This window comes from Ornithodoros turicata, chromosome 1 (assembly GCF_037126465.1).
Source record: "Ornithodoros turicata isolate Travis chromosome 1, ASM3712646v1, whole genome shotgun sequence".
NCBI lineage: Eukaryota > Metazoa > Arthropoda > Arachnida > Ixodida > Argasidae > Ornithodoros > Ornithodoros turicata.
This window is the reverse complement of record NC_088201.1, coordinates 178,919,188-178,946,500: the sequence shown is the minus strand read 5'-3', so window position 1 is coordinate 178,946,500 and position 27,313 is coordinate 178,919,188. Positions and strand designations below refer to the sequence as shown.

The following is a 27,313-nucleotide window of genomic DNA, read 5'->3' as shown; positions in this document are numbered from 1 at the left end:
CAACTCTCTCCCCGCTGCAAAAAGAAAACCGCCTGGTGATATCATTCACGCGTACTCAGGCATAGTTTGTCCAGGTCCTTGAGTCTGAACAGAGGGGAGCCTTAAAGTGGGACTGTAAAGAGGTTCTGAGGCATTTTCGACAATGTAGTAACGGGAGAGGAAATGGAGAATCTATTTGATCTCCTAAAGGTCATGAGAGGGACACGCACGGTGTTCCATTATAGCATTCCAACAAAAATGCCAGGGGGTAGCTTCATAGCGGGTCTCTTGGAGAACATAAGTAAGTAATAAGTAAGTAAGGTGGTTGCTTTTTTCGAATTAAACATCACACTGCACGAAGACCCTCGAACATTGCAGTAAGAAGAACCGGCGGGAGTCGATGTCCACAGTAAGCCTTTCATATTTCCCGCATGCGTTATGTTAGAAAGTAATAACTGTTTGGCAGAATTTGTGATATATCCAAGTAAATTTCTACCGTAAGTTGTTTGGATATAACTCTACATTATCTCCAGGTAGAATGCAGAGCGGAAACTTGGAGGCGTTTTTACGGTGTACGGACGCAATTAACGCTTTCCGCCTTTCTGTCTCTCAAGGGTTTCCGATGAAGCGATAAAACCTTATTTTTTGACGTTTTGGAATCTGTTATGGTAGCAAACGACAACAATACTGTGTGCCCGATTTGTGTTGTGGTTTGCCGTGCGTTGGCGATCTGAAAGGCGGCATATTTAACCACGATATGCCTGGCTGTGCGGACCAGTCACTGCTCCCGCTCCCGCTTGGGTCCCGATTTGCGCTCGCGTCGCCGGGCAAACTTGAGCGCAACAGGCCCATCGCCAGGCAGTATATCGCCGAGACCGTCAAGGTACCGAGAGGGTGAGTAGGCGAGGGGTAGCAGAGAGGGCACAGAGCGTGGTGGTGTGGGAGAGAACATGACCGCTGTCCCGCCAGCGTCCTTTTCTTCTTTTCTTTCTTTCTTTTTTTTATTACCATGAGAACGAGAGTTGCAGTTTGTGGACATGTACTCTCGGTTGCGTTTCGCGGCTTTGGCATGTCTTGCAGTCTAGGACCTTACATCCCCAAACTTTTCTCCCAGTTTACATGACAGGCAGAATGACAGCTGAGCCTCAAAAGGAAAACATTGCCTCCAAATCTGCGGTTCGTGGGCCATTTCTTCGCGCTCTGTTGGCTCAATCCTTCTGAAGGCGGCAAGGACATCAACGCACCAGAGGGAACAAGATGCTCACAGGATGCACCAAAGGAAATGGGATGTGCTCTCTGCATGGGACGAACTTGCATCTGGCTTAACTCTAGAGTTCATTAGTGAAAATGAATGAGGGCAGCGCCTCAGGAGTGCGGACACAATGTGGTTTACTCAACCACTTACTTAGCTTTACTTAAGTATGCAGTCAATTATCGTAACTGATAAAGGCATTGCTGTTAAAGAAGAAAAAAAAAAGGATGATGACTCTCAGTTAACGCGGACACCGAGAACATGATGGAAATTGATGTTCTGAGGCCGGAACACAGAAGAAAAGACACAAGCAAAACACACAAGCCTCATCCAGAACATGCTCTTTCGCACAAATATATATATATATTTTTTTTACAAATGCATGAAAAATTTGTTTTGTTTATTACACGGAAGATACTCACGTCGTTAAATACCGATGGGCTAGACTGTGCAGTTTTGATCACGTGTATTTCCATGAGTGCGCAGTCAGTAACACGGTCTGCTCTAGGTCGCGTCCTAAATTCATGAAGGACAAGTTGCTTGAACAAGTCGAGGGTGAAACCTTGAACAGTCTGCCTAGTGCTCCAGATGTCGGTGCCGTTACATTGTACCTAGGCATGAAAGTAGAAGTAACAAAGTAAATAGTAAAGCAAGTGAGAAAGCCGCACAGAGTAAAAGGAATAACAGACAGCCCTGCGTCTGTACATGTCGAACACCTGTCTGCTGTTGTGCAGTCAACTGTCAAACGTAGGCCGAATGTTCCTAGTAGGCCGTGTTCTCACCACCATGCACCTTATGTATGCTTGTATGCATGTATGTATGTATGCATGTATGTATGCATGCATGTATGTATGTATCTTATACCGATCATGCAGACAACCCTTATGCAGGAGCCCATCCGCATAATCCGCTAGGGGCCGCTTCAACTGCGAGACCTAACCCATGAGTGGGCACTGGAATCTTGGACTTTGAATCGGCACATGCGGCGGTACGACCGTCGCAGACGACAGCAACACAACAGCGTACAGCTTCCATCCAAAGTATGGTGACGATAATAATGAATTTATAGCTGCCGCAAGAACGTATCTCCCGTGGGACATTTCACCACTCGTACAAAAATTCTACAAGGTAAGGTAAACTACAAGGTATCATAGCAAATTGATGGAACTGTTGACGGGCTGATTAGCAGTGCTGCACTCTAAATCCTGTGACGAACACGTGCCGGTTCAAAATGTTCCTCCAGAAACTGTAGCCGTTCTCAGCCGTAACCGTCTGGAAGCGGGAACCCTCTGGAAGCCTGATGATGTTTGCGTCTGGCAGCAGCCGTAACAGTTTTCAAACAGGAAGCAGAGGGCTCCCCATCGACAAATTCCATGAGGTACAAAACCGTCACATCGGAATCGGGCGGTTTTGTGCCTCTTGGGGTAGGTCAACCTAACTCATGCATCTTGCGCCGCCGACATTTTACTTGTATTTAACAATGGAAGTATATGTTATGGTTGCAGACATTGGTGGACGCATTGCTAATGGCGGCAGGAGAGGATCGACTCCATGGGTGAAGCGAGGGTGTACATTACAAGTGACGCTAATTGAATTCTTCATTCCAGATGACCATGGGACTGTACCGATTGCAAGGACATGAGTTACAAAATTAGTGTACTGTATGCCATTTCGTTTGACGAACTGTGGTGTTCGTCACTAAGGGCGCTCTTGATTAAGCTTGACGGTGACTGCCTCTCTTTCTTTTTTTTACGAAGCGTGGAGGCCTGCTTGGGAACTCGACAGGCACAATGTGATTCGTCTATTAGGGGGTACGAGTAACCCTTCAAAAAGGCCGGTACACTGTAGCTCCTGGCGTCAGCAGTAATGCCGTACCAGTTGGTTCAGGGGGCACGAAGCACCTACAGCTTTCGCAGAGAGCGCGGGCGTCTTTGAGTCATCTCGCCAATTCTTCTTCTTTTTTTTAAATGTGCCAGTGGATTAGATGGCACGTATTCGTCACTGGATTTAGAATGTAGGGCTCGCTTCCAAAATGCAGCCCTGGGGAGGGCTGCGAAGGACATGGTCGCTCTATCCTACTAGGTCATCGCATCTGGAACTGTCACGTAATGATCGTTATCGTCACATGTAGGAACAGCGACAACAGGGCAGATCATCTCTCGCCCCCTGCACCGAACAGACAACTACAGCTATCCTTTCCCGTAATATTTGGTGGTGGGGCTAAGTTTTCAGAGTCTGTATTTGCTAGAGCCGTCGCCGAAAATTCCCGTACCTACAGGCACCTAGAGCCCGTCGACGACGGCCGGTCAAACCAGACCCTCAAACTATGTGTACTCAGGGCGTGTTAGGGAAATTTCTACCTTTATCAATAAGCGATGCGAAGATCCCTTCGCTTGGCTAGAGGAGTACGAAAGAGTCAGCTATGTGAACATGTGGGATGAATGATTTTGCCCGCCTAGCGCATGCCATGTTCTACCTGGCCGGCACAGCACAAGTGTAGTTCGAAAATCATGAAGACACCATTACATCTTGGGGCCAATTTAAAACTCAGCTTTCTCGCATATCTGGAAACTCGTTTTTCCAGCAACAAGAAGCGGAAAATACGCGCCACACTCCCGAGCCATAAACTTAACGGTGGAACGAACGTGGACGGGACTCCATGCTCTACTCCGCATCATGTTACGGCCTACCGCCAACCAAGCGTCCCAGTGAAGGACTTCATCATTCCTGTCGTCTCACTTCATGATCCGTGCACCGCTGTCCCCGCGCTCCGGTAAAGATTCCATGTGCGAGACTGTTGTTTATTTATTTATTTATTACCCCGAAGGGGGCAGCACTTTTGCTAGAGCACTCCACGAAAGGTGCACTCAGCATCACTGTTAGGCGCATGGGGCACGCACTCCAGTGCTCCGGAGCAGCTACGTAACGTATCCACTGTGAATTCCTCTTGGTTCTTATTGTCTGTACTTGTCACTTAACGTCAAGACAAGGAGAGTGTCGGTCACACAAGGTGAGTCACGTGCAACTGGACTTTCTCTCTTTTTCTTTTTTGTAATTAGCGGGTCATTTTTCCTTCGGGGGTGTCGTTCTGGGCGGAATGCTAAATGGGAAGTCTCCTAAAACACTTCGCAGGGCGCTCACCCGCATGTCATTCGCAGGACGTATGGGGAGTCGGCGTGCTATTCTCGGAGCCTCTCCCTTCAGAACATCGTGAGCGCTCTCCAATTCCAACTACGTATCTCTCCTCAACCGATCCGGAGCGCCACCAGTGATAAAAGTGATGCAAATCGATCTTTTGAGGAGCAATGTTGCCAGACGTCCAGATAGTGTGGGCATTGTGTGTTGTCTTAGTTTCCGAAACTAGAAATTAGTTCCATAAAAATTCCGCGTCGCGTTGTTTGGGAGGATTGAGTGCAAAAGACGCAGTGACATACATCTCATAGGGTTCCGAGGACACGAGGTCCAGTCCGTGGCAACACCATATAGTAGAGTAAAAAAAAAAGATGCCTACCATGATTTTACCTGTGTTGTCAATATCGGATTGAAGCACGTGGAACCCTGGGATCACATTGTTGTACACGGAACCGTAATTTGCAGAGCTTGAAACACCATTCACCGTCTTGTATGTACACAACTCATTATCATACGACGTCACCGCGTACTCCAGATATATCTTTCTGTCCTTACTCATCATGTGAAATACGTGGTGGCTGCAAGAGAACAAACGACAAATGTCAATGACTATGTTTTGCCACAGCTGAGCAAATAATAGAGCTTCCCTAAAAAAACGAAAGTGGACTTCTCTTCTTCCTTCAAGTTCCCTCTTGGCTCCCCCAGTAGAACGCAGGACATCGAAAACAAAAAACAATCCTTGCTTCCTGACAGGCAATTGAGCCAGATTTATCATACTTATAAGTCAGATACTTTTGAGGGACAAATAGAGACGTGTACCTGCATTTGTCGTATCTCTGGAACCGTTCAGAAAGCGTCAATGAGAGCTTCCCATTGCAAACTATCCTCTTAGCTTCATCAGAAAAACGCGTGTCATGAAAAAAAAAGCAGTCTTTGCTTCCTGACAGGCAATTGAGCCAGATTTATCATGCTTATAAGTCAGATACTTTTGAGGGACAAATACAGACGTGTACCCGCATTTGTCGTATCTCTAGAACCGTTCAGAAAGTGTCAACGACAGAGCTTCCCATTGCAAACTATCCACTTAGCTTCATCAGAAAAACGCGTGGCATGAAAAAAAAACAGTCCTTGCTTCCTGACAGGCAATTGAGCCAGATTTATCATACTTATAAGTCAGATACTTTTTAGGGACAAATACAGACGTGTACCCGCATTTGTCGTATCTCTAGAACCGTTCAGAAAGTGTCAACGACAGAGCTTCCCATTGCAAACTATCCACTTAGCTTCATCAGAAAAACGCGTGGCATGAAAAAAAAAAGCAGTCCTTGCTTCCTGACAGGCAATTGAGCCAGATTTATCATGCTTATAAGTCAGATACTTTTGAGGGACAAATACAGACGTGTACCCGCATTTGTCGTATCTCTGGAACCGTTCAGAAAGTGTCAACGACAGAGCTTCCCATTGCAAACTATCCACTTAGCTTCATCAGAAAAACGCGTGGCATGAAAAAAACAGCAGTCCTTGCTTCCTGACAGGCAATTGAGCCAGATTTATCATGCTTATAAGTCAGATACTTTTGAGGGACAAATACAGACGTGTACCCGCATTTGTCGTATCTCTGGAACCGTTCAGAAAGTGTCAACGACAGAGCTTCCTATTGCAAACTATCCACTTAGCTTCATCAGAAAAATGCGTGGCATGAAAAAAAAAAGCAGTCCTTGCTTCCTGACAGGCAATTGAGCCAGATTTATCATGCTTATAAGTCAGATACTTTTGAGGGACAAATACAGACGTGTACCCGCATTTGTCGTATCTCTGGAACCGTTCAGAAAGTGTCAACGACAGAGCTTCCCATTGCAAACTATCCTCTTAGCTTCATCAGAAAAACGCGTGGCATGAAAAAAAAGCAGTCCTTGCTTCCTGACAGGCAAGTGAGCCAGATTTATCATGCTTATAAGTCAGATACTTTTGAGGGACAAATACAGACGTGTACCCGCATTTGTCGTATCTCTGGAACCGTTCAGAAAGTGTCAACGACAGAGCTTCCCATTGCAAACTATCCTCTTAGCTTCATCAGAAAAACGCGTGGCATGAAAAAAAAAGCACTCCTTGCTTCCTGACAGGCAATTGAGCCAGATTTATCATGCTTATAAGTCAGATACTTTTGAGGGACAAATACAGACGTGTACTCGCATTTGTCGTATCTCTGTAACCGTTCAGAAAGTGTCAACGACAGTGCTTCCCATTGCAAACTATCCTCTTAGCTTCATCAGAAAAACGCGTGGCATGAAAAAAAAAAGCAGTCCCTGCTTCCTGACAGGCAATTGAGCCAGATTTATCATGCTTATAAGTCAGATACTTTTGAGGGACAAATACAGACGTGTACCCGCATTTGTCGTATCTCTGGAACCGTTCAGAAAGTGTCAACGACAGTGCTTCCCATTGCAAACTATCCTCTTAGCTTCATCAGAAAAACGCGTGGCATGAAAAAAAAAAGCAGTCCCTGCTTCCTGACAGGCAATTGAGCCAGATTTATCATGCTTATAAGTCAGATACTTTTGAGGGACAAATACAGACGTGTACCCGCATTTGTCGTATCTCTGGAACCGTTCAGAAAGTGTCAACGACAGAGCTTCCCATTGCAAACTATCCTCTTAGCTTCATCAGAAAAACGCGTGGCATGAAAAAAAAAGCAGTCCTTGCTTCCTGACAGGCAATTGAGCCAGATTTATCATGCTTATAAGTCAGATACTTTTGAGGGACAAATACAGACGTGTACCCGCATTTGTCGTATCTCTGGAACCGTTCAGAAAGTGTCAACGACAGAGCTTCCCATTGCAAACTATCCTCTTAGCTTCATCAGAAAAACGCGTGGCATGAAAAAAAAAGCAGTCCTTGCTTCCTGACAGGCAATTGAGCCAGATTTATCATGCTTATAAGTCAGATACTTTTGAGGGACAAATACAGACGTGTACCCGCATTTGTCGTATCTCTGGAACCGTTCAGAAAGTGTCAACGACAGAGCTTCCCATTGCAAACTATCCTCTTAGCTTCATCAGAAAAACGCGTGGCATGAAAAAAAAAGCAGTCCTTGCTTCCTGACAGGCAATTGAGCCAGATTTATCATGCTTATAAGTCAGATACTTTTGAGGGACAAATACAGACGTGTACCCGCATTTGTCGTATCTCTGGAACCGTTCAGAAAGTGTCAACGACAGAGCTTCCCATTGCAAACTATCCTCTTAGCTTCATCAGAAAAACGCGTGGCATGAAAAAAAAAGCAGTCCTTGCTTCCTGACAGGCAATTGAGCCAGATTTATCATGCTTATAAGTCAGATACTTTTGAGGGACAAATACAGACGTGTACCCGCATTTGTCGTATCTCTGGAACCGTTCAGAAAGTGTCAACGACAGAGCTTCCCATTGCAAACTATCCTCTTAGCTTCATCAGAAAAACGCGTGGCATGAAAAAAAAAGCAGTCCTTGCTTCCTGACAGGCAATTGAGCCAGATTTATCATGCTTATAAGTCAGATACTTTTGAGGGACAAATACAGACGTGTACCCGCATTTGTCGTATCTCTGGAACCGTTCAGAAAGTGTCAACGACAGTGCTTCCCATTGCAAACTATCCTCTTAGCTTCATCAGAAAAACGCGTGGCATGAAAAAAAAAGCAGTCCCTGCTTCCTGACAGGCAATTGAGCCAGATTTATCATGCTTATAAGTCAGATACTTTTGAGGGACAAATACAGACGTGTACCCGCATTTGTCGTATCTCTGGAACCGTTCAGAAAGTGTCAACGACAGTGCTTCCCATTGCAAACTATCCTCTTAGCTTCATCAGAAAAACGCGTGGCATGAAAAAAAAAAGCAGTCCCTGCTTCCTGACAGGCAATTGAGCCAGATTTATCATGCTTATAAGTCAGATACTTTTGAGGGACAAATACAGACGTGTACCCGCATTTGTCGTATCTCTGGAACCGTTCAGAAAGTGTCAACGACAGTGCTTCCCATTGCAAACTATCCTCTTAGCTTCATCAGAAAAACGCGTGGCATGAAAAAAAAAGCAGTCCCTGCTTCCTGACAGGCAATTGAGCCAGATTTATCATGCTTATAAGTCAGATACTTTTGAGAGGACAAATACAGACGTGTACCCGCATTTGTCGTATCTCTGGAACCGTTCAGAAAGTGTCAACGACAGAGCTTCCCATTGCAAACTATCCTCTTAGCTTCATCAGAAAAACGCGTGGCATGAAAAAAAAAAGCAGTCCTTGCTTCCTGACAGGCAATTGAGCCAGATTTATCATGCTTATAAGTCAGATACTTTTGAGGGACAAATACAGACGTGTACCCGCATTTGTCGTATCTCTGGAACCGTTCAGAAAGTGTCAACGACAGAGCTTCCCATTGCAAACTATCCTCTTAGCTTCATCAGAAAAACGCGTGGCATGAAAAAAAAAGCAGTCCTTGCTTCCTGACAGGCAATTGAGCCAGATTTATCATGCTTATAAGTCAGATACTTTTGAGGGACAAATACAGACGTGTACCCGCATTTGTCGTATCTCTGGAACCGTTCAGAAAGTGTCAACGACAGAGCTTCCCATTGCAAACTATCCACTTAGCTTCATCAGAAAAACGCGTGGCATGAAAAAAAAGCAGTCCTTGCTTCCTGACAGGCAATTGAGCCAGATTTATCATGCTTATAAGTCAGATACCTTTGAGGGACAAATACAGACGTGTACCCGCATTTGTCGTATCTCTGGAACCGTTCAGAAAGTGTCAACGACAGAGCTTCCCATTGCAAACTATCCTCTTAGCTTCATCAGAAAAACGCGTGGCATGAAAAAAAAAGCAGTCCTTGCTTCCTGACAGGCAATTGAGCCAGATTTATCATGCTTATAAGTCAGATACTTTTGAGGGAGAAATACAGACGTGTACTCGCATTTGTCGTATCTCTGTAACCGTTCAGAAAGTGTCAACGACAGTGCTTCCCATTGCAAACTATCCTCTTAGCTTCATCAGAAAAACGCGTGGCATGAAAAAAAAAAGCAGTCCCTGCTTCCTGACAGGCAATTGAGCCAGATTTATCATGCTTATAAGTCAGATACTTTTGAGGGACAAATACAGACGTGTACCCGCATTTGTCGTATCTCTGGAACCGTTCAGAAAGTGTCAACGACAGTGCTTCCCATTGCAAACTATCCTCTTAGCTTCATCAGAAAAACGCGTGGCATGAAAAAAAAAGCAGTCCCTGCTTCCTGACAGGCAATTGAGCCAGATTTATCATGCTTATAAGTCAGATACTTTTGAGAGACAAATACAGACGTGTACCCGCATTTGTCGTATCTCTGGAACCGTTCAGAAAGTGTCAACGACAGAGCTTCCCATTGCAAACTATCCTCTTAGCTTCATCAGAAAAACGCGTGGCATGAAAAAAAAAGCAGTCCTTGCTTCCTGACAGGCAATTGAGCCAGATTTATCATGTTTATAAGTCAGATACTTTTGAGGGACAAATACAGACGTGTACCCGCATTTGTCGTATCTCTGGAACCGTTCAGAAAGTGTCAACGACAGAGCTTCCCATTGCAAACTATCCTCTTAGCTTCATCAGAAAAATGCGTGGCATGAAAAAAAAAAGCAGTCCTTGCTTCCTGACAGGCAATTGAGCCAGATTTATCATGCTTATAAGTCAGATACTTTTGAGGGACAAATACAGACGTGTACCCGCATTTGTCGTATCTCTGGAACCGTTCAGAAAGTGTCAACGACAGAGCTTCCCATTGCAAACTATCCTCTTAGCTTCATCAGAAAAACGCGTGGCATGAAAAAAAAGCAGTCCTTGCTTCCTGACAGGCAAGTGAGCCAGATTTATCATGCTTATAAGTCAGATACTTTTGAGGGACAAATACAGACGTGTACCCGCATTTGTCGTATCTCTGGAACCGTTCAGAAAGTGTCAACGACAGAGCTTCCCATTGCAAACTATCCTCTTAGCTTCATCAGAAAAACGCGTGGCATGAAAAAAAAAGCACTCCTTGCTTCCTGACAGGCAATTGAGCCAGATTTATCATGCTTATAAGTCAGATACTTTTGAGGGAGAAATACAGACGTGTACTCGCATTTGTCGTATCTCTGTAACCGTTCAGAAAGTGTCAACGACAGTGCTTCCCATTGCAAACTATCCTCTTAGCTTCATCAGAAAAACGCGTGGCATGAAAAAAAAAAGCAGTCCCTGCTTCCTGACAGGCAATTGAGCCAGATTTATCATGCTTATAAGTCAGATACTTTTGAGGGACAAATACAGACGTGTACCCGCATTTGTCGTATCTCTGGAACCGTTCAGAAAGTGTCAACGACAGTGCTTCCCATTGCAAACTATCCTCTTAGCTTCATCAGAAAAACGCGTGGCATGAAAAAAAAAAGCAGTCCCTGCTTCCTGACAGGCAATTGAGCCAGATTTATCATGCTTATAAGTCAGATACTTTTGAGGGACAAATACAGACGTGTACCCGCATTTGTCGTATCTCTGGAACCGTTCAGAAAGTGTCAACGACAGTGCTTCCCATTGCAAACTATCCTCTTAGCTTCATCAGAAAAACGCGTGGCATGAAAAAAAAAGCAGTCCCTGCTTCCTGACAGGCAATTGAGCCAGATTTATCATGCTTATAAGTCAGATACTTTTGAGAGACAAATACAGACGTGTACCCGCATTTGTCGTATCTCTGGAACCGTTCAGAAAGTGTCAACGACAGAGCTTCCCATTGCAAACTATCCTCTTAGCTTCATCAGAAAAACGCGTGGCATGAAAAAAAAAGCAGTCCTTGCTTCCTGACAGGCAATTGAGCCAGATTTATCATGTTTATAAGTCAGATACTTTTGAGGGACAAATACAGACGTGTACCCGCATTTGTCGTATCTCTGGAACCGTTCAGAAAGTGTCAACGACAGAGCTTCCCATTGCAAACTATCCTCTTAGCTTCATCAGAAAAATGCGTGGCATGAAAAAAAAAAGCAGTCCTTGCTTCCTGACAGGCAATTGAGCCAGATTTATCATGCTTATAAGTCAGATACTTTTGAGGGACAAATACAGACGTGTACCCGCATTTGTCGTATCTCTGGAACCGTTCAGAAAGTGTCAACGACAGAGCTTCCCATTGCAAACTATCCTCTTAGCTTCATCAGAAAAACGCGTGGCATGAAAAAAAAGCAGTCCTTGCTTCCTGACAGGCAAGTGAGCCAGATTTATCATGCTTATAAGTCAGATACTTTTGAGGGACAAATACAGACGTGTACCCGCATTTGTCGTATCTCTGGAACCGTTCAGAAAGTGTCAACGACAGAGCTTCCCATTGCAAACTATCCTCTTAGCTTCATCAGAAAAACGCGTGGCATGAAAAAAAAAGCACTCCTTGCTTCCTGACAGGCAATTGAGCCAGATTTATCATGCTTATAAGTCAGATACTTTTGAGGGAGAAATACAGACGTGTACTCGCATTTGTCGTATCTCTGTAACCGTTCAGAAAGTGTCAACGACAGTGCTTCCCATTGCAAACTATCCTCTTAGCTTCATCAGAAAAACGCGTGGCATGAAAAAAAAAAGCAGTCCCTGCTTCCTGACAGGCAATTGAGCCAGATTTATCATGCTTATAAGTCAGATACTTTTGAGGGACAAATACAGACGTGTACCCGCATTTGTCGTATCTCTGGAACCGTTCAGAAAGTGTCAACGACAGTGCTTCCCATTGCAAACTATCCTCTTAGCTTCATCAGAAAAACGCGTGGCATGAAAAAAAAAAGCAGTCCCTGCTTCCTGACAGGCAATTGAGCCAGATTTATCATGCTTATAAGTCAGATACTTTTGAGGGACAAATACAGACGTGTACCCGCATTTGTCGTATCTCTGGAACCGTTCAGAAAGTGTCAACGACAGTGCTTCCCATTGCAAACTATCCTCTTAGCTTCATCAGAAAAACGCGTGGCATGAAAAAAAAAGCAGTCCCTGCTTCCTGACAGGCAATTGAGCCAGATTTATCATGCTTATAAGTCAGATACTTTTGAGAGACAAATACAGACGTGTACCCGCATTTGTCGTATCTCTGGAACCGTTCAGAAAGTGTCAACGACAGAGCTTCCCATTGCAAACTATCCTCTTAGCTTCATCAGAAAAACGCGTGGCATGAAAAAAAAAAGCAGTCCTTGCTTCCTGACAGGCAATTGAGCCAGATTTATCATGTTTATAAGTCAGATACTTTTGAGGGACAAATACAGACGTGTACCCGCATTTGTCGTATCTCTGGAACCGTTCAGAAAGTGTCAACGACAGAGCTTCCCATTGCAAACTATCCTCTTAGCTTCATCAGAAAAACGCGTGGCATGAAAAAAAAAGCAGTCTTGCTTCCTGACAGGCAATTGAGCCAGATTTATCATGCTTATAAGTCAGATACTTTTGAGGGACAAATACAGACGTGTACCCGCATTTGTCGTATCTCTGGAACCGTTCAGAAAGTGTCAACGACAGAGCTTCCCATTGCAAACTATCCTCTTAGCTTCATCAGAAAAACGCGTGGCATGAAAAAAAAGCAGTCCTTGCTTCCTGACAGGCAAGTGAGCCAGATTTATCATGCTTATAAGTCAGATACTTTTGAGGGACAAATACAGACGTGTACCCGCATTTGTCGTATCTCTGGAACCGTTCAGAAAGTGTCAACGACAGAGCTTCCCATTGCAAACTATCCTCTTAGCTTCATCAGAAAAACGCGTGGCATGAAAAAAAAAGCACTCCTTGCTTCCTGACAGGCAATTGAGCCAGATTTATCATGCTTATAAGTCAGATACTTTTGAGGGAGAAATACAGACGTGTACTCGCATTTGTCGTATCTCTGTAACCGTTCAGAAAGTGTCAACGACAGTGCTTCCCATTGCAAACTATCCTCTTAGCTTCATCAGAAAAACGCGTGGCATGAAAAAAAAAAGCAGTCCCTGCTTCCTGACAGGCAATTGAGCCAGATTTATCATGCTTATAAGTCAGATACTTTTGAGGGACAAATACAGACGTGTACCCGCATTTGTCGTATCTCTGGAACCGTTCAGAAAGTGTCAACGACAGTGCTTCCCATTGCAAACTATCCTCTTAGCTTCATCAGAAAAACGCGTGGCATGAAAAAAAAAGCAGTCCCTGCTTCCTGACAGGCAATTGAGCCAGATTTATCATGCTTATAAGTCAGATACTTTTGAGGGACAAATACAGACGTGTACCCGCATTTGTCGTATCTCTGGAACCGTTCAGAAAGTGTCAACGACAGTGCTTCCCATTGCAAACTATCCTCTTAGCTTCATCAGAAAAACGCGTGGCATGAAAAAAAAAGCAGTCCCTGCTTCCTGACAGGCAATTGAGCCAGATTTATCATGCTTATAAGTCAGATACTTTTGAGAGACAAATACAGACGTGTACCCGCATTTGTCGTATCTCTGGAACCGTTCAGAAAGTGTCAACGACAGAGCTTCCCATTGCAAACTATCCTCTTAGCTTCATCAGAAAAACGCGTGGCATGAAAAAAAAAAAGCAGTCCTTGCTTCCTGACAGGCAATTGAGCCAGATTTATCATGTTTATAAGTCAGATACTTTTGAGGGACAAATACAGACGTGTACCCGCATTTGTCGTATCTCTGGAACCGTTCAGAAAGTGTCAACGACAGAGCTTCCCATTGCAAACTATCCTCTTAGCTTCATCAGAAAAACGCGTGGCATGAAAAAAAAAGCTGTCCTTGCTTCCTGACAGGCAATTGAGCCAGATTTATCATGCTTATAAGTCAGATACTTTTGAGGGACAAATACAGACGTGTACCCGCATTTGTCGTATCTCTGGAACCGTTCAGAAAGTGTCAACGACAGAGCTTCCCATTGCAAACGATCCACTTAGCTTCATCAGAAAAACGCGTGGCATGAAAAAAAAGCAGTCCTTGCTTCCTGACAGGCAATTGAGCCAGATTTATCATGCATATAAGTCAGATACCTTTGAGGGACAAATACAGACGTGTACCCGCATTTGTCGTATCTCTGGAACCGTTCAGAAAGTGTCAACGACAGAGCTTCCCATTGCAAACTATCCTCTTAGCTTCATCAGAAAAACGCGTGGCATGAAAAAAAAAGCAGTCCTTGCTTCCTGACAGGCAATTGAGCCAGATTTATCATGCTTATAAGTCAGATACTTTTGAGGGAGAAATACAGACGTGTACTCGCATTTGTCGTATCTCTGTAACCGTTCAGAAAGTGTCAACGACAGTGCTTCCCATTGCAAACTATCCTCTTAGCTTCATCAGAAAAACGCGTGGCATGAAAAAAAAAAGCAGTCCCTGCTTCCTGACAGGCAATTGAGCCAGATTTATCATGCTTATAAGTCAGATACTTTTGAGGGACAAATACAGACGTGTACCCGCATTTGTCGTATCTCTGGAACCGTTCAGAAAGTGTCAACGACAGTGCTTCCCATTGCAAACTATCCTCTTAGCTTCATCAGAAAAACGCGTGGCATGAAAAAAAAAGCAGTCCCTGCTTCCTGACAGGCAATTGAGCCAGATTTATCATGCTTATAAGTCAGATACTTTTGAGAGACAAATACAGACGTGTACCCGCATTTGTCGTATCTCTGGAACCGTTCAGAAAGTGTCAACGACAGAGCTTCCCATTGCAAACTATCCTCTTAGCTTCATCAGAAAAACGCGTGGCATGAAAAAAAAAGCAGTCCTTGCTTCCTGACAGGCAATTGAGCCAGATTTATCATGCTTATAAGTCAGATACTTTTGAGCGACAAATACAGACGTGTACCCGCATTTGTCGTATCTCTGGAACCGTTCAGAAAGTGTCAACGACAGAGCTTCCCATTGCAAACTATCCACTTAGCTTCATCAGAAAAACGCGTGGCATGAAAAAAAAGCAGTCCTTGCTTCCTGACAGGCAATTGAGCCAGATTTATCATGCTTATAAGTCAGATACTTTTGAGAGACAAATACAGACGTGTACCCGCATTTGTCGTATCTCTGGAACCGTTCAGAAAGTGTCAACGACAGAGCTTCCCATTGCAAACTATCCTCTTAGCTTCATCAGAAAAACGCGTGGCATGAAAAAAAAAGCAGTCCTTGCTTCCTGACAGGCAATTGAGCCAGATTTATCATGCTTATAAGTCAGATACTTTTGAGCGACAAATACAGACGTGTACCCGCATTTGTCGTATCTCTGGAACCGTTCAGAAAGTGTCAACGACAGAGCTTCCCATTGCAAACTATCCACTTAGCTTCATCAGAAAAACGCGTGGCATGAAAAAAAAGCAGTCCTTGCTTCCTGACAGGCAATTGAGCCAGATTTATCATGCATATAAGACAGATACCTTTGAGGGACAAATACAGACGTGTACCCGCATTTGTCGTATCTCTGGAACCGTTCAGAAAGTGTCAACGACAGAGCTTCCCATTGCAAACTATCCTCTTAGCTTCATCAGAAAAACGCGTGGCATGAAAAAAAAGCAGTCCTTGCTTCCTGACAGGCAATTGAGCCAGATTTATCATGCATATAAGTCAGATACCTTTGAGGGACAAATAGAGACGTGTACCCGCATTAGTCGTATCTCTGGAACCGTTCAGAAAGCGTCAACGACAGAGCTTCCGATTGCAAACTATCCTCTTATCATAGCTTCACCAGAAAAGCGCGAGGCATGAAAAAACAAAACAAAAAATAATCCTTGCTTCCTGACAGGCAATTGAGCCAGATTTCTCATGCTTATAAGTCACATACTTTTGAGGGACAAATAGAGACGTGTACCAGCATTTGTCGTATCTCTGGAACCGTTCAGAAAGCGTCAACTTCCCATTGCAAACTATCCTCTTAAGCTTCAGCAGAAAAACGCGAGGCATGCAAAAAAAAACTAAGAAATAATCCTTGCTTCCTGACAGGCAATTCAACCAGATTAATAATGCATATAAGTCAGATACCTTTGAGGGACAAATAGAGACGTGTACCCGCATTTGTCGTATCTCTGGAACCGTTCAGAAAGTGTCAACGACAGAGCTTCCCATTGCAAACTATCCACTTAGCTTCATCAGAAAAACGCGTGGCATGAAAAAAAAGCAGTCCTTGCTTCCTGACAGGCAATTGAGCCAGATTTATCATGCATATAAGACAGATACCTTTGAGGGACAAATACAGACGTGTACCCGCATTTGTCGTATCTCTGGAACCGTTCAGAAAGTGTCAACGACAGAGCTTCCCATTGCAAACTATCCTCTTAGCTTCATCAGAAAAACGCGTGGCATGAAAAAAAAGCAGTCCTTGCTTCCTGACAGGCAATTGAGCCAGATTTATCATGCATATAAGTCAGATACCTTTGAGGGACAAATAGAGACGTGTACCCGCATTAGTCGTATCTCTGGAACCGTTCAGAAAGCGTCAACGACAGAGCTTCCGATTGCAAACTATCCTCTTATCATAGCTTCACCAGAAAAGCGCGAGGCATGAAAAAACAAAACAAAAAATAATCCTTGCTTCCTGACAGGCAATTGAGCCAGATTTCTCATGCTTATAAGTCACATACTTTTGAGGGACAAATAGAGACGTGTACCAGCATTTGTCGTATCTCTGGAACCGTTCAGAAAGCGTCAACTTCCCATTGCAAACTATCCTCTTAAGCTTCAGCAGAAAAACGCGAGGCATGCAAAAAAAAACTAAGAAATAATCCTTGCTTCCTGACAGGCAATTCAACCAGATTAATAATGCATATAAGTCAGATACCTTTGAGGGACAAATAGAGACGTGTACCCGCATTAGTCGTATCTCTGGAACCGTTCAGAAAGCGTCAACGACAGAGCTTCCGATTGCAAACTATCCTCTCATCATAGCTTCACCAGAAAAACGCGAGGCATGAAAAAACAAAACAAAAAATAATCCTTGCTTCCTGACAGGCAATTGAGCCAGATTTCTCATGCTTATAAGTCACATACTTTTGAGGGACAAATAGAGACGTGTACCCGCATTCATCGTATCTCTGGAACCGTTCAGAAAGCGTCAACTTCCCATTGCAAACTATCCTCTAAGCTTCACCAGAAAAACGCGAGGCATGAAAAAAAAAACTAAGATATAATCCTTGCTTCCTGACAGGCAATTGAACCAGATTTCTTATGCATATAAGTCAGATACCTTTGAGGGACAAATAGAGACGTGTACCCGCCTTAGTCGTATCTCTGGAACCGTTCAGAAAGCGTCAACGACAGAGCTTCCGATAGCAAACTATCCTCTTATCATAGCTTCACCAGAAAAACGCGAGGCATGAAAAAACAAAACAAAAACTAATCCTTGCTTCCTGACAGGCAATTGAGCCAGATTTCTCATGCTTATAAGTCACATACTTTTGAGGGACAAATAGAGACGTGTACCCGCATTAGTCGTATCTCTGGAACCGTTCAGAAAGCGTCAACGACAGAGCTTCCGATTGCAAACTATCCTCTTATCATAGCTTCACCAGAAAAACGCGAGGCATGAAAAAACAAAACAAAAAATAATCCTTGCTTCCTGACAGGCACTTGAGCCAGATTTCTCATGCTTATAAGTCAGATACTTTTGAGGGACAAATAGAGACGTGTACCCACATTAGTCGCATCTCTGGAACCGTTCAGGAAGGATCGACGACAGAGCTACCGATCGCAAACTATCAGATTACCGTAATCAATCATTCCACTATGTCTACTCTCAAGACATGACTCAATCTTGCCCCTCTTGGCCCAAGTCGATATTCTTTTCGGCTTTTCGGTCTGCTCTTCGGTCTTCCATTCCAGACAATAGTCCGTAAGTTGATATGCGCCCACACTGTCTACATCCCGCGACGTGGCTACCGTCCCACGAAGGTTGAACGCAGTCGTCCTTACACGACAGTTCTGTCTGGAACGTCCTCCTCTCTGTGCAGTATTTATTCCTGATGCTACCTGTCCGGAGCCCATATTTTCATCAATGATGTGAACATGTTCAGTTGTAAGCCATGTTTATACAGTGTTGTTATTTCGTCATGTACACACTTTCTCCTTTCGCATTCTTCCCAGCTTTCTGTTGAGTTATCTCTTGACGTATTGTGAGATCTATACCTCGAGAGTTCCTCATAGGAACGCAAATTTGGCCTTCCCAGGAGAGGTCGGCAGATGTCATACCTGGGCAGTAATGTCATTACTGTAATGACATTACAGTAATGAATTACTTTTTCTGGTAATTTGTAATTTAATGCACTACTTTGGCATTATGCAATTTGTAATGTAATTTAATTATATTTTGGGCAGTAATTTTAATGACATTACTCATTACTTTTTACAAAAGAATTGAGTCTGCGTTCTGTGTTTGCATTTGGCAAAAGAGTGTGGGCAACTGGCCAGTTAAAAGAATTCCAAAGCCCACACTGAATTTCCGCATCCTCAACATCGTTACGATTAAACTCGGAGTAACGACTTTGTAATGTGATTACTTTTTCGTAGTAATCGTAATGTAATGTCATTACATTTCAATTGCAGTAATGAGTAATGTAATTTAATTAAATTCTAGCTGGAGTAATGAGTAATGTACTTTAATTACATTTTAGAAGTAATTTACCCAGGTATGGCAGATGTCGTCCAAGCAGCATGCCCAAGCAGATGTCGGGTCGGCAGCGGTCCAATGTGTTTCTACCGACATCACTGACATCGGTGATCGATCCACTGTGCAACATCCCTCGGTGTTGGGCCGATGTCGCGTTCCAACATTGCAGTGCTGTCAGGCCTAGACATTTGACCAAGGTCACGTGTCGACAGCTGCCGAAACGACTTGCCACTTTGTGCCCCATGTCACGAGATCATGTTGTTGTATTGTTTTGTATCGTGTGCTGGCCATTTAGTACAAAACAACGCTAGAATGTCTACTCATGAAGAAACACCAATGTACGTAGTCTTGTTCATGCTTTTTTTAATTACGTGTTAGCGCCGCGAAGCAACTGTGGCTTTGAGCGGCATACAGACGTGGACAGATAGAGGGAGGACAACAGGAAGGAGAGGGGGGGTTACTATGCGTCCTGGGCCGACTTCAGGGGGAACTGTGCCGACATTCGTCTGGAGAGTCTGGGGGAAAAACTTCAGACAGCCCAGACGGTGAAAAGATTCGAACCCGTGCCACCTCCCAGTCTCGGCGTGGAAAGTGATCATCCTAACCACTATGCCACGGGAGCTGGTCTCATTCATACTGATTCTATGTTCTCGTTGTCACCTTTGTGTGAATGGTAACAACACGTCATATTAAATTTTTCTCTAACATGACAGTTTCTTGTTCTTTTTAAGTGTTGAGAGAAGTCACCCAATATTTGGCTTGCTACTATTCAAAAACAAATTCACAAAAAAAAAAAAAAACTCAGACGTAGCAAATTAAGATGCGCGGAAGCACACGTATTACGGGTCCCGCAGTTTTGCGGCCCTGAGGAACTGTAGTACGTAGCCTGCCGCATTGTGGCATTCGCTGTCTGTAGAACATGCACCCAGAGTCTTTCCAATGGTCAGTAGCCAGCTATCGAGTGTGGAGAGACGCTTTTCGAGGATGTTTCTCTTGTCCTGATATTTCGTGCAGTGTTGTAGTAGATGGATGTCGTCTTCGCTTGTGTGGCATTCTCTACATTATGGTCGTCGCTCGTGTTTAGCTTGTACGGTGCCGACGAGTCGGAAGGAGGAAGTTAGTTAGAACTCGGGAAAGGACCTGGATAAAAACTAAGGCTCTTGTGTGGGGCATATTACATAGCTAATAACCGTAAGCTCTTGTGAATGCAGTACCCAGTCGGAGTAAATGGATGAGTGCTGCGTCAGTTCGGCTCATGTATCTACAGCCTGTGCACTTATATGGACGGAATGCGACAAGCCTGGGGTGTCTTCACTGTAGATTGTCCAGGGAGCTTCTTCATCTGTACATCTGCTGTTCGCTTTGCTGCCCTTTTGATGTCGTCTTTGGTCACTAGTATATTTTCCCTGCATGTCAGGGAGTGGGATTCTATTGCAGCTTAGACCGCCTTCTCGTTTCCAGGGATACTGCAGTGGCAGGGAATGGATACCTGATGTCCGTCTCGCCCGAGTTTCCCGTATGTCTTGCTAATTTTGCTACCAGGTAACAGGGTAATTTTGGTAACAGTTTCTCTTATTGCTTCGTCGCTTCGTGGAGCGCGGTGTTTCAAAAAGCAGAAAGAGGTATATTTTTTCTTTTTTTAAATCCTGGGTTGCGAAGTCCAGGAAATATAGAAGGTCCATGTCTAGTTTAGGTCCGCCACTCGATTTCAAACTTGAAATCTGCATACCTGGATGTAATTATGCAAGGTGCATCGTAATCTGTAATTAATATGCCGCGCTAGGTTCCATAAATTCCTCTAGCGACCTATGATTCAGCGGCAGGCATGTCATCTCCATGCGCCCATTGTTTACCTACGAGTGCTTACACACACCACACCCTGTTCCCGGCATTCTTTTCGCCTTTTCTCTCTCGCCGGTCGCTAGGAACCGCTCGCCACTTCCGCTAGCAGACTACAGCGCGCGTGCTATGGAAGTGCATCTGACGCTTGCATTTGATTCAGGGTGGCCGCAGATGGCCATTTTACATTTTTTCTGAAGCGTCTGCCACCAAAACACACCTTCGTGTCGTGCGCTACAAAGAAATTTCGAAGCTTTAAAGGCGAGCCCCGAATAGTTTGCTCATTGTTTGTCTTGTCTAATGATCATGCCCGTATCGGCGTCGAAACGTCATGGTAAAGTTGTTATTTTTGTTACGTTAAGCCGGTGTCCGTTAATTTCATCATGTGTCCAGCCTTACGGTCCCTCTCAAAAACGGCACATGAAACGGTGCAACAGACTTGGAGAACACCAAAAAGAAAATATGCCCCGACCCTTCGATGGAAGTACGAAACTCGCCTGCAGGTTACTATTACTCCTCATAGATGGAGCAACGAATATTTGGGAAGGAAATGATCGCATGGCGTCGCTGCAGCCCACATAGAAGATGAAGCGACAAGTCAGACACCGGTATCCCAGCGTCTATCAAAGGGTTAATTCAGTTACGCACACAAAAACTATCCACTTGAAAAATTGCTAGATACATGAAATCATCATCAGTACAAAGTCTGTGTTCCCTACACATAGTAGACCTATAGAAACTGTTCAGTCCCCTATAGAAATTTTATAGAAATTATTCTGTTGGCACCACCACCATGAGCCCAACATCCAGCTTGCAGCATGCTCCGGAGTTGGGTTGATGTCATGTTTCGACAGCCTAGCTTCTGCGACATGGCGATCGTAAGTTGGAAGTGTCATGTCAACATCGAGCGGATATTGCCAGATCGGGCCATATTTCGATAGGCGCGCAGGAAGGCTCAGGCCCGGAAAAGTCTGCCCGTGCAGCGCTCGAAACATCCTGTCGTCACTACGATTTTTTTTTTTTAAATTTAAATGACACCACCAGTTGGAATAAAACCGGCGCCAAAACAACAACAACTTTATTTTGACTTTGGAGAGTGGGGAGGTTCATCGCCCTGTTTCAAAAAGATATTCCGGCGCCAAGAATAGATGTAAATCCATAAAATTCAATAATTACGTTCAAAATTGTGCAGCACAGTGATATTTTCCTTCTTATTCACTATAATCGCCGTGTTCACTAGCCTAACAACGATGACAAATCGTGTTATTTTCGGTTAGATATCGATTGCGGAACATTCGTTGAAATTGATTTTCGAGAAACTTATAGGAGGATGTGCGTCTACGGCGTAAAATCAGAGCGGTCTGAAAAATTTATGTCACGAAGTTCGCGGTTCGCCGTGTTTGGTTTTGTCGCCATTGTGGGTGGCAGTCAGAAGAAGTCATGGCTGAAAAAAAAAAAAAAAATCAGCGGTGCGCAATTGTGATTGCCAGATGGAACCCCTTTAAATTGCTCCTCCCAGTGGCAAGATTGCCGCTTGCTACACGGCTCTACGCCGTGCGCAGCACATTTGTTGTCTCATGTAAATTATCACCTGAGGTCTGTCTCTTCCCGACGCCGCATATTACATAATTAATGCATGGCATGCTATTACATAATCATCCTGGTTGGCCCAGGGCATGTTAGGTTAGGTTAGGTCAGGTCAGGTCCGGTGCGGTTCAAGTTCAAAATCATTCCTTTTCTATTCCACGCTTACTTTTCTCAGTTACAGTGTTGATGTGGTAATACACGCGGAGAAGTTGTTGGAGTGGAATGGGTTATCGAACTCTTATTCCGATTAATTTCTAGTTCCAAAGCCCCTTCAATGCCTACCCTGGCATGTGACTTTGCTATAATTTTACGTACGCTTGAGATTGCAAAGGCATACATACGATTGACCGCCAGGATCGCCGAAACGGAAAACATGCACGGTCTTCACTCCAGGCGTGAGACCGTTTGGGAAAACGATTTCCCTACCCTCGTCCGTTGTTATGCGCTGGAATCCGTTCTGCAAGAAACACAAAGCAATATAAAGCATTTGTCAACGAATGTTATATGAGGTCGGGAAGCCGTGGAAGAGCGCACAGGACAACCTGGGACCTTTAAAATCAGCCAACCACGTTTGTTTGTTTCTTTTCCAAAATTGGCTTTTGCGGAGTCCGCCGAAAGCATCATTGGCCGACGGGTGTTTTCTTCTGTGTTTGTTTACAATGCTTTGGACTGAACGAGTTGAGCGAGGAACTGTTACGTTAAGTTTAAAAGTAACGTTTTTTGTCTGTGATTGTGGCTTAGTTTTATGGAAATAATAGTAAATTACGTTTAAGAACTATTGGGTATATTTTCATCCGACACTCAACTATTGTTTAATTTGTTTGTCAGCAAACAAAGGTATCATATGCTGCTTCAAAATACTTTTCAGTACAAGTTTTTTTTTCATACTTTTTACACTGTTTTTAAAGAAAGGATTCGAAAGATTCGAGATTCGTAAGATTCGTGGATTCGCAGAACCTTCCTTGGATTAGGATTTGGATTCGGATTGGATAAATTGTGGATTCGCAGAACCTTCCTTGGATTCGGGTTCGGAAAATTCCGGATTCGACCCATCTCTAGTTATTTGTATCGCTTTACAACTCGGCTTAGTGGTGTGGTACATGTTCCTTTTAAAGTGGATCTCTTCGTCATGTGTTTTCATCCAGAATTAAGATGCGTATAGACAACACAGAATCTTATGCGGCTGGACCCATAATCGGATGACATACCCATCGTATGAACTGCATTATTATTGTGATCATCTAAGATACGAAACGTTGCACGTTGTTTGCTTTCACATCTGTTTGCTTAACCGCTGAATGTACGAAGTTTTTCTTGCCATTTAGTTTCCTTTTTTTTTGTTACAGGACGAGCAAAATGAATGCACGAGATATCTAGAGACTGCAACAATTTTTTGTCTTTTTTGTGTTTTTTTTATTACGGGGAATGTCGCAAACGGTGAAAGTGCGCCGAAGAAATAGTTCACTCTTTCTTCGGGACTCCATCTGGAATACTCCCTACACGTCTTACTTGCGGTATGTTGCGGAATGTTACATGAATCATTTATTTCGCGTGCGCGCGAGAGAGAACCGCGCCAAGGTGCAGCATTGCGACAGCTTGTTTTCGGGACGTATCGAGTATCTCACCGGCGGCATGGCTCAGCGGGTTAAAGGAGCACGGAGATGACCCCCAATTTTTATTTTTATGTGTTCGATTTTCTCCAAGGAATAAAATGAGTTCCTGCGACAGACCGACGAGCGTAGGTGACCTAGAGAGCGAGCGGGAAAGAGATCTGTTCCGAGCACCTTTGAAATATCCTTCTCCTCGTGAAAAGAGCGCACCGGGCTACGAGAAGACGTCGTGACGTATGCTACTTCCGTCACGTGACCAGTGATGTACAACGGCACAGCCCAAGGACGTATAAGCAGCGCGTGAGCTGCCAAGAAAAAACAAAAGAAAGAAGGCACCGGACCCTTAACTACTTCACGAGAGCACCGTGTTGGCCGTCCGCGGCTGCTTTCTCCGCCTGTTTTTTTTTTTTTTTTTGTAAATTCGATTACGCAGCTGTAACTAGAAGTGAGTGCGGGTAGGCAAACTTGGACCCACCCCTACCGGCGGTCGCATTGCGGGTACTCCCGCATTTTACCCGCTACCCGCGGCGATCGCGAATTCCTACCCGCAAATCGTGACGTTGTGCTGGTAACTGCGGGTACCTGCGCTCAGCTCTAGCTATAACGCACCGCAGAGCGAATATATTTTGCATTGTGGCTCCTGGTGGACAGCTTGAGAGATGAGGCAAGATTTCGAGCCACGTTAAATTGTCACCTCATTGATCCTTTAATGCATCCCGCTCATTGGTGGTGACTAAGGACGTCCTGAGGACCGGGGAGGTAGTGGGTTCGAATCCTTTACTGCTGTGCTGGGCTGTGCTGTCTCAGGTTTTCCCTGGGCTTTCCGAAGACTTTCCAGACGAATGACGGCACAGTTCCCCCTTACCCGAAGTCGGCCCAGGACGCACACTAACAGCCCCGTCCCCCGCTCCTCTCTGCTGCCTTCTATTCCTCTGTCCACATCTGTATGCCGCTCATAGCCACAGTTGCTTCGCGGCGCGAATACGATAACAAAAAAACGGGATATCTCCCAAACCAAACCGAGTAAGAGACCCAGACATTATCCTGATGGCGTGCTAATACCCCAAGCAATTCCTCACTTCATTTGTTGTTTATTGGTTATGTGCGTAATCCCATCATGGACGTTCCCACGATTTTTTCCCAGTGGGGGCAAAGCGCTTCTGGCGGCTTCTGGCTGCGCACTGTGTGGATGTTCAGAGGTTCCTATTATGACGTCTGAGAACAATCATTACGGCCTATGAATAAAGAGTGCACTATTTTCTTCAAGCGACCTTGAAGTTCCAGGGAGGGCCACGGCCCCCATTGCCCCCCCCCCTTCCGGTACGCCCACGAATTCTATTAAACTTACTCCCCCCTTCCCTCCCTTCAGTCTGACTCAGATGGGAGCAGTGCCCTGAATTCATGACGCCAACCCCTCAGATTTGTGATCGCTCCCTCTGATCCGAGAGGTCTTTGAAGCTCTCAGCTCCGATGAAAAGCGCAATCTATAACGTCGAATCTTTCGCGATTTTCGTAGTTAGCGCCGCGGAGCAACTGTGGCATTGAGCAGCGTACCGGTATGGAGAGATGGAGAGAGGACAGCAGGAAGGAGTGGGAGCAGTGGCGGATGCCTGGTGGAGCGCTAGGGCGATCGCCCCCCCCCCCCAAAAAAAAAAGATATCAGTTCTACAAGATATCTACATTGGAATTCCGTCTCTCCCCTTCTCCTCTACGCCCTCGGACAAAGTAAGCGCCCCCTGCCCCTCCCCCCCCCAAACCGAGGATCTCGATCCGACCCTGAGTGGGACACAAGGAGGCTTTAGCGGTTGGGCCACAACCTGAACTGCTGGCCCTAGCTCGGAGCTTAGCATATGTCCACTTATGCGATTATAGATCCTAAGATGGATATCCCATACACTGGACATTAAGCCACCGTCGTGTTACGATATTTGACGGCGTAATGTTCACCCGACAGTTGAGAGCGTAATGTTGAGAAAAAGAAAAAAATTAATAAATCAAAGAAACGCACCTGAAACACGACGTGGACGCCTTCCGCCGCACGGGCCTCCGCAATGAGTTGCATTTGTTTGAGACTGTATACATCTCCCGCGTTGATCAAGGCGGACATGCTGATGATTGCTCGACGTCTCAGCAGAGGGGAATGATACGGGCGACTGAAATGGAATGCTGGCGACGCGATCTCTCGGCCCTGCCTTTATACTTGCCATTGAATAGACGATTGTGTTGAAGCGCAGACTGCTCGGTCAGCTTTACGAGTATGCGCTTTCTCCTATGGCAGAGTCGTATGTATATGCTCCTCTGAAAGGCTTCGCATACGAAAGTAGTGCCTTCCAGAACTTTCCATTCGAGTCCCGCATGAAAGGGATGCACTCGTCTTTCGGCCTTCGCATCACCACAGAATACTCCACAACATAATCATTTTTGGGGGATTTAGATTTTTAATTTGAGTTAGCTCTTTCCACGAAGAAATAAAACTAATGCACGAAAAACGGGGGGCGGGGGTGCCAACCCTGAACGAGTATGGCGACCCCGTTTATTCAGTCGTTCATTTATTAATTTACCCACAGCGCCCATTAGAGTATTAGAATATAGGGGTTCGGTGCTTCGGTACATCCGACAGAAGAGAAAGCGGTCAGCAATTGACACAAATACCAATGTAATGCAGCATATATAATTCAAAACATTACGTTCCGGTTGGTTGGGATCGGGTTAGGTTGGGTTAGGTTAGGTTGGTTTGGGTTACGCCAGGTTGAACTTGACACGCCACGCTTATGATATAGACATACCTGTTCGGCGAGAATGATGTGCTCATACAGGAGGTCATACATGGTGCGGATGCCGACAGTTTTTCCCCACGAGGCTGAAAAACCAACGCGAAGGACTATCGAAAGGCTGCAACTTCCGCAAGCAAGCCCAACAGACCAGCATCAATCGTTGCTTGCGGTACGTGGCTGCGTATATTCAGTGTACTTCTGCTTTACAGTTTGTTCAACATCATAACACTGTGCTTTGTACTGCAGACCGGGGTTATTGAGAGAGCCGCAATACATGTCTGCGTGGACCATTCCTAGCCTCTGCCCAGTGGTTGTGATTGCCTTCGCGCACTTCAGCCGAAGGGCTCACTTGGAGCAACTTCAAGAACAAGTTGATGCGGCAATACAAGAAACGGAGAAGGTGCGGCAGACAGCTAGAAAGCAAGATGCAGAAACCACAAGGAAGTCGTATCAAGGAAGAGCCAGCTGTCTTGCCTGCAAAGTCTTATGGAAGAGATGAAAGAGAAGAAAAACCGAAGCCCTGGAACGAAAGTAAA

At 44.8% G+C, this 27,313-nt stretch overlaps 1 protein-coding gene across 2 annotated transcripts in view; it reads right to left on the bottom strand.

Annotated features, from left to right (window-relative positions):
• Positions 1 to 26,228, bottom strand: part of LOC135378827 (uncharacterized) — a 38,483-nt gene extending 12,255 nt beyond the window's left edge. For both annotated transcript variants that reach the window (XM_064611932.1, XM_064611933.1), the window contains exons 1-4: positions 26,012 to 26,228; positions 22,735 to 22,850; positions 4,743 to 4,941; positions 1,654 to 1,842 (exon numbers count right to left, since the gene is read on the bottom strand). In XM_064611932.1, the coding sequence (XP_064468002.1) occupies positions 1,654 to 1,842; positions 4,743 to 4,941; positions 22,735 to 22,850; positions 26,012 to 26,110 (603 nt within the window). In that variant the 5' untranslated portion in view covers positions 26,111 to 26,228. The remainder of the gene's footprint in view (positions 1 to 1,653; positions 1,843 to 4,742; positions 4,942 to 22,734; positions 22,851 to 26,011) is intronic.
• Positions 26,229 to 27,313: the final 1,085 nt, after the last annotated feature.